Source organism: Oncorhynchus kisutch, linkage group LG21, assembly GCF_002021735.2.
Source record: "Oncorhynchus kisutch isolate 150728-3 linkage group LG21, Okis_V2, whole genome shotgun sequence".
In the NCBI taxonomy this organism is placed as follows: Eukaryota; Metazoa; Chordata; class Actinopteri; order Salmoniformes; family Salmonidae; genus Oncorhynchus; species Oncorhynchus kisutch.
Window position 1 is genome coordinate 23720003 of NC_034194.2, and position 8443 is coordinate 23728445.

Here is an 8443-nt window from a genome sequence, read left to right on the forward strand (position 1 = left end):
CCTTGAGTATCCATCTACTGACAATAGGGGCTGGAGAGAACCTCAGATCCGGTGTCAGCGTCACCTTTTAAACCCAGAAAGAGATGTGTCAATTTTCCCACATACACATATGATTCAAAAACTGATCAACGCAAAGAAACACAACGTTAGTTGCTATGGCATGACTCAACAAGTGGCAGCTACCTGCTAAGACCTCACCTGTCATCTGGTAACGTGAGCCCCCATCGATTAGAGAGAGAGAGAGAGAGGGAAAGTGTGTGAGGGTGGAATTTCCTATGACCTCCCCACCCCTAGCCTCCTACCCACCCACACGTGTCTTTGGCTACAGTATAAAAGGTGCTCCCACCTCACAGACATAGACACAGGAAGACTTCCTACAAAGAAATTGATCAGACAACCAAGGGAAGAGAGAGAGAGAGAAGGAGTGATTCCATTCTGCGCTGTGAGATCCTGCAGAGAAAGACAGGAGACCTGTGGAAGAACAAAACGAGAAAGTGAAAGAAGGTAAGGAAGATGAACCTGCTAAAGAGCAACAGCAAACTTCTGCATAATTTTCCATTCATACTCTGAATTAGCTGTTGTCTTATTTTGTTGAGAATTATTAGTAAGACTTAGCACTAGGCTGTGTGCATAAATATGATTTTAGATAATTGCACAGGTCTATTGCATGTTTACATTCCTACCCTGAATATTAGCAGAGGTAAGCTGACTAATGTGCTTATCTGCAATATATATTTCATTATGTTTGAAATAGATTTGTTGGATAAATTTAAGGCTGATAATGTTCATCTCTATTAAACACAGATTAGTATAATGGAATTTAAATAAACATTGAAACATTGGACATTTACTGTATATCAACTAGGTTAACTAATATTTCAATTAGTTGGGACACAAATGATTGGACACATCAAATACTTATACGATCAAATAATGATGAAATCAATGTTAAGTTATAAGTAAGAATTCAAATTTGGTAACGCTTAAGGTTTCCTGATAATTTAAACAAAGTTTAATGAAGTTCTTGCTTGGTGCATATCAAAGGTGTAATAAAAATGGCTCCTGATAATAATAATTTCAAACAATAATGTAATGCACTACTATACTGCTGTGTATGTGAGAGCCTCCTTGGAGAGCAAAGCTTAGTGCTAGAGGATGGTTCATAAAAGGTACGCACTGTTGAACGCACAGACTTATTGTGACTGTGAGGTCTGCCCACATACCATCTATTCATTACAATAGCGAAGAAGGTGTGATTATTCAATTCCAATACAATCAAATCTGTCTAATACAACACCAAATCATTCAGTGAGATTATTTGTCCTAAAGTAGAGAGATGAGAAATATTGTTTAGGTATCAATTGATCATGGATAGGAAATATGAACATGCATGCATGGACTACCAACTCATAACATCACTTTTTGTAGTAATAATAATGTAAAAATATATATAAACTACTTTGTTAGTAATTACAAGAATTTTGGGGGAATACTTATTTTACTGTAACTTTTGGACACAAAGGTATACTTGTGTGTCAATGTATTAGTCATCATCAATTGAGTTTAAAAGTTACTGTAAAATCAATGCTAATTCCCCCCCAAGATAACCTTTTTTTTGAGCCATTCACAAGCAAATGGCATTTCCTCCTCTAGTCTTTCTGACGAAACAAGTGGCTGACCTTTCTGCAATGCAGAGCTCAACTTATTCTCAGCAAACCCGGGAACATTCCCAGGACATTAGTTAACATTCCCATTCAATTCTTGTTAAGGGTTGAGCTAATCATCTGATACCATCCCACGTACATTCTAAGAATGTTTTTGATCACCAAATAGAGTATATCCTTGGAATTTTCTCCTAACATTCACAAACATGTTGTGCACAACACCTGTTAAAACTACTACAGGACATTCTCCTAAGGTTGTCATTAGGTTGCCAGGGAACGTAATAACACAATGTTCCGGTATATTCTTAGAACATACTGACACAACAAAATGTGGGAGCAATAGAAATGGTTCTGAGGAAACGTTACAGGAACGTTCTGCTTATTTTGATGGATATGGGAAAATAAAGGGCATATTTCTACAATGAATGGTCTCATAAAGTTAGTGTGACGTTTTGACCTTATGTTCCAAAAACATTCCTTGAACATACTTCATGAAATGATGTCTGGATTCAGTTGAATTGGTTATGACAACATTGCAGGATCGTTCTGCTAATGTCCATGGAAACTCTCACATAGGTACAGTGTGATGTGTCCATTAGCGTTCCCTGAACATACTTCAGCAATAAAATGTAGGAGAAATAGAAAATGCTGGAGAACATTCCTGGAATATTCAACTAATGTTGGTGGATATACAGTATTACTACTGACACCTACAACAAACAAACAAGAAACATTCCTGCAAGACTGTTATTAAGTTATTCTGCAAATTCATGTCATGATGTTCCAATACATCCAGTACATCACTCAGCCGAGCTTCAGAGGAAGGCCCTAAACATGGTAAAAGACTCCAGCCACCCATGCCATTGACTGTTCTCTCCACTACTGCATGGCAAGTGGTACCAGAGTGCCAAGTCTGGGAGACTAATGAACAGTTAATCAAATGGCTAACCCCCCCCCTTTATTTTATTTTATGCACTGACTCTCTTGCACAGGCTTGATGTACACTCACTGGACTCCAACCGCACACCCACACATGCAGTACATGGCCAAAAGTACGTGGGCACCCCTTCAAATTAGTGGTTTTTGCTGTTTCAGCCACACTGTTGCTCATAGGTGTATAAAAATCGAGCACATAGCCATGCAATCTCCATAGACAAACATTGGCAGTAGAATGGCCTGTACTGAAGAGCTCAGTGACTTTCAACGTTGCACCTTTCCAACAAGTTAGTTTGTTAAATTTCTGCCCAACTAGAGCTTCCCCGGTCAACTGTAAGTGCTGTTACTGTGAAGTGGAAATGTCTAAGAGCAACAGAGGCTCAGCCTCGAAGTGGTAGGACACACAAGCTCACAGAACGGGACCGCCGAGTGCTGAAGCTCGTAGCGCTTAAAAATCTTCTTTCCTCGTTTGCAACACTAACTACCAAGTTCCAAACTGCCTCTGGAAGCAACGTCAGCACAATAGCTGTTAGTCGGGAGCTTCATGAAATGGGTTTCCATGGACGAGCAGCAGCAAACAAGCCGGAGATCACCATGTTCAATACCAAGCTACGGCTAAAGTGGTGTAAAGCTCGGTGCCATTGGACTCTGGAGCAGCGGAAATGCGTTCTCTGGAGTGATGAAACACGCTTCATCATCTGGCAGTCCGACGGACTAATATGGGTTTGCCAGGATAATGCTACCTGAATTCATAGTGCCAACTGGGCTGTTTTTCATGGTTCGGGCTAGGCCCCTTAGTTCCAGTGAAGGGAAATCTTAAAGCAACATCATACAAAGACATTCTAGAATATTCTGTGCTTCCAATGTTGTGGCAACAGTTTGGGGAAGGTCCTTTCCTATTTCAGCATGACAATTCCCCCGTGCACAAAGCGAGGACCATACAGAAATGGTATGTCGAGATCTGTGTGGAAGAATTGTTCCAACATCTAGATGTTCCAACATGTTCCAACTTCCCAGAAGAGTGGAGGCTGGTATAGCAGCAAAGGGAGGACCAACTCCATATTAATGCCCATTACTTTGGAATGAGATGTTCGACGAGCAGGTGTCCACATACGTTTGGTCGTGTAGTGTATCTCACTACACTGACACTCCAACACACAAACACGCACACACACACGGGGACAAACACAAAACACACACACATGCATTTTGACACCACACACACATGCACACACATGCGTTCACATTCTTCACATACACTGCTGCTACTCTCTGATTATTATCTGTGCATAGTCACGTTACCCCTACCTACATGTACATATTAAATCATTTACCTCAACTAACCCGTACCCCTACACATTGACTAGGTACCGGTACCCCTTGTATGATCATTTATTAGGGTATTTCAAAAAATAGTTACAGCTTAAATTTTTTTTTGTAATCAAGTAGAATTGAACCAGCAATCTGCTGTCTTACAGCCCTGATAGTCTGCTAAGCCACCAGGAGAGAGCTCATCTGTTTCATTCTGTACATAAAGCTGTTCAGACACAGCAGGGGTTCAAACTGTGGAACCCAATTCCTACATTTGAATATAAAAACTGATTTTATCAAACAAAACTATGCTACATTTTATCTCTGGGACCCTCAGGAAGACAAATCAGAGCCAGATTACTGAATGGAAGTACATTATTTACCTTCAGAGGTGAATGTATCAAGCCCGTTGCTGTGATAAAAGTTTTTTTTGTGCACTCTCCTCAAACAATAGCATGGCATTTTTTCACTGTAACAGCTACTGTAAATTGGACAGTGCAAAATAAGATTAACAATAATTTAAGCTTTCTTCCCATATAGGACATGTCTATGTCCTGGGAAATTTGATTTTTTACTTACAACGTCGTGCTAATCACATTAGCGCACATTAGCTCAACCATCCCACGGGGGGACACTGATCCCGTAGAGGTTTTAATCAAAGAATTATGTCTCATATTTACCTTTGCAATTGATATAGAAAAATGATACATTCACAAGTATCCTCTCTTTCTTTCAAATCCCAATGTTTCCATTGGATTTCCCTTTGCATTGAAATCCTTAAATTAAGATTGAAATTATGGCTATAAGATTCCAACTATGGCTATAAGATTCCAACTATGGCTATAAGATTCCAACTATGGCTATAAGATGCCAACTATGGCTTACTCTTAGTACATATTCACATCTATTTACACCTCACCACAATCGATCAGGCAATAATACAAATGTAATATGATTTCTGAAATGAGGTTTGTAGGGAACTAAAAGTACTGTCTATATAATGTCTATATAATTGATTGGTAGAGTAAGAAATAATAAAGGGTACTTATTTTTCTAGATGTAGTTATCCTCTCTCTGCAAAGACAAACATCACAACCTGGAACTCTTAACATAACGCTGTAAACAGCTTTGTACTTGTGTTAGTCCCATGCTAGTGGTGTGGTGGATTCATTCCTGGGATAACACTCCAAAGATCCCAACTAAATGTTTTGGGAACTTTTAAATAACATTCTGATTAAGGTGAGACAAGTTTCCACAGACATAGATCTATTGGGTTTGTCAGAGAACTCCACAGCAGTAAGGATGCCATGACAAAACGCTCCGTTACATTGTAACTCAATACTTTGTTCCTTTTTTCAGTCACTGTTTTAGTATGTTCAGTAAAAGTATGTTGTATGTTCAGTAAAAGGTGTTTCTTCATTATTTAAAGGCAACACATTCCTGCCTTCATTACAGTACCTGGTGTTAGTACAGTATGTTCGGAACATTCTTGCAAAATCAGAGGTATGTTAACATCCTAATACAAAGATTGTATAATCATCAACACAACTGGACAGATTTTGTGTTATTATAATTTTTGAGGGGAATGTTCTTAATAATATGTTCTGGGAACATTTACAGAACCAGTTATGGTTTGCTGGAATCTTTTTCTGAATGAAAATACATAATTGGATGTTCTAGGTTCTATTATAGAACACCTGGATGGTTATCAGTGATGGGATGACTGAGGTACAGCCACAAAGTTAAGGATATAGGGAGCAGGAGCGGTGGTTTGTCAACTTTAACTTGTGCTAACTGCTAACTTAAAGATAACAGGGGGCAATAGACGAGGGGAGATGCGTCACAAGGCCATTGAAGGCTGCCTCCCATTCAGAGACTTCCTTTGCACATCTGCCACAATATTTTATAGAAAATTTTCCGGTGTATGTGTGGGACAGGGGCATGAATGAGCTCCTTATCTGTGTTGTGTGTGTGTTCACAACGGCACTGATATATAGGAGCAACAGATAAACAAAGGTCAGTGAAGTCACCTTTGTAAAGAATGTCTGAGCGTCACATACGTTGGGTGATAGAATTCCAATGGTATGGGTTCTAATCCATCCTTCTTATAGTTTGCCCTTCACCAGTTTACCTGTGAATACTGCATTCATTCACTTGTGTGTCATACATACTTTTTATTCAGTGTAAGGGATTATTTCAGATTGATGCAGGACAGGGTTAAAGTTGATCAAGAGGAAGTAGAACTGCTGGTGAAATGACCACAGACTCAAGCCCTATTCCTCTATGCACCTCGTCATCTGCAGTCTATTTTCATGGCGTGTTTCTGATCAGAATTAAATCATTGTACATGTCTTTGTCATTGGCTAATCCTCCCTTTGCCTCTGTGTGTCTTGTGCAGTATTAGGTTGAATATGGTGTGTGCGCCCTGGCTGTTAGCGGTGGTGGTGGTGGTGTGTGTGTGCAACCCCGGGGTGGGGGGGCAGTGCTGGGATAGCTCCCACTGCAAAGACCTCCCTTCAGAGGACAAGATACTGGTGAGTCAGAGTTAAAATCATCACCTTCATTCAGTAATCATCATCAAAATCAGTATGAGATTTAATCATCATCTATAGCAATTTTCATCACTCACTATTCATGGATTGTTCTTTAACCCATCCATCCATATATCACTAAACACTGTTCCTGTCCGTCCATTTGTATTGAACTCCCGTCTCCTGTTCTTCTTCCGTCTGGCAGGAGTGCACCCACCTGTTCAGGTCTGGGCTCCAGGACGAATCCCCAGAGCCCAGATCGGCTGCCCAGCAGTCCACTGAGGAGAGCCTCTCCCTGGGCATCCTGTTGGCAGCCCTGACCTCTGGAGAGAGAGCCCTGGATGCTGACCCTGAGCCCCACAGCGACAAGAGACACTCCTACTCCATGGAGCACTTCCGCTGGGGCAAACCCATTGGGCACAAACGCCGCCCCATCAAAGTCTATGCCTCCAGTCTGGAAGGGGGGGACTCCTCCGAGGGCACTTTTCCCCTGCAGGCACGCAGGCAGCTGGGCAGCTGGGAGGACGAGATGGTGGGAGCTCTGGGGAACCAGGGGGCCAAGGCTCAGACCAAGGTAGTCCCCAGAACCCTCACTGTGACAGGGCTGCAAGATAAGAAGGATGGGTCCTATCGGATGGGTCACTTCCGCTGGGGCAGCCCAACCGCTATCAAGCGCTATGGTGGCTTCATGAAGCCATATACCAAGCAATCCCACAAGCCCCTGATCACGCTGCTCAAGCACGTCATCCTTAAGAACGAGCAGTAGAGGAGGGCAGCAGGAACAAGGGATAGAGGGGAGGGATGGGATGAGTGTAGTAAAGAGGAAAATATGAAAGTTGAACTGAATGTTTTGAAGACCAGTGGCAACTGTTGAAAACTAAGGGTCGTATTTAATCTGTAGCCAAGTTTCCAAGGTAACACAAAAAACGAATTATAGCTCTGCAATATAAAACAATGAAACAACAAATAAGTCCCCCCAAAAAATCTTATATACATTTCAGACAAGGTATGGTATGTTACCTGTAAAAAAGATAAGGTAATGTTCCCATTCAAACAGACCCTTATTTACAACTTATTTGCAGGTATGCCCTTTTATACATATCAGTGGGTAACTGGAAAATTGGGAGGGTAGGGTGTGCCGTTAAACAATCAAAGTGTTAATTAATTTACCTGCAAAGAACCGGAGAACCATACTGTACCAAGACCTGATACCTGTATTTTGGTTAGAGGGTCTGTGAAAATACAGGAATCATGACTAGGTCTTTAGGTGGGTTTTAAATTACCATGTTTTTTGAACCCTTATCCCTTTCAGAATGACAAAAAAAAGCTTGTACTGTATAAAAAGCTGGCATGGTAAAATAGTGTGATTTTTGTCTGTATTTGAAAGGGATATTAGCATTGCCCTAGATACCCCATAATGGTTTTGATTGAATATGGCCATTGATAGCTGTAGAATTCATTTATGGCCTTGGCTTGAATGCTGTATGAGAAAGTATAAATTGAAGGAAGTACTTAGAAAGTCTTCGGTAACAGTGACCATACTGAATACTGTGTATAGATGACAGACTGGGGTAGGGAGTGGGTATGAGAGAAGATCCTTTCAAATGGAATACTATTTTTCCTCATTATTTTTATTGAGATAAATTGTACCATATTGTAAATGTATGTATTAAACAGATACTGCTTTGTGGCAAGCAACACGAATGACTTCCTTTTTTGTGCTGTACATTACGTTTATTTGAGGTCTACCAAACAAGCAACCAAGATAAAATCAATGGTGCTGTCATTATACAGGTATAAGCAGTGCCGATTTTAGCATGTCAATTTTGGTGGGGCAAAAATAAACAAGTGGGGTGCATGCCAGCAAGGCCACAACACAACACAATACTAAACAATACAGTAATTGCACTATAACTTTGAAAAATGGTGCCCACACACTGTTTGGGCCTACATAAAGCTGTCCCAACAGCAGTCCCAACTTCTTACCACTGCTACACCTGG

At 40.8% G+C, this 8443-nt stretch overlaps 1 protein-coding gene across 1 annotated transcript; it reads left to right on the forward strand.

Moving 5' to 3' along the window:
* Positions 1-363: 363 nt before the first annotated feature.
* Positions 364-8142, forward strand: LOC109866727 (pro-opiomelanocortin). The gene is made up of 3 exons (XM_020455544.2): positions 364-504; positions 6310-6445; positions 6648-8142. The coding sequence occupies exons 2-3, from the start codon at positions 6323-6325 to the stop codon at positions 7206-7208; spliced, it is 684 nt and encodes a 227-aa protein (XP_020311133.1). The 5' UTR covers positions 364-504; positions 6310-6322; the 3' UTR covers positions 7209-8142.
* Positions 8143-8443: the final 301 nt, after the last annotated feature.

Excerpts from the sequence above, each read along its gene's own strand:
- LOC109866727 (XM_020455544.2), top strand. The coding sequence starts at position 6,323 with ATGGTGTGTGCGCCCTGGCTGTTAGCGGTGGTGGTGGTGGTGTGTGTG. Across the intron at positions 6,446-6,647 it reads CTTCAGAGGACAAGATACTG|GAGTGCACCCACCTGTTCAG; the intron begins GTGAGTCAGAGT and ends TCCGTCTGGCAG.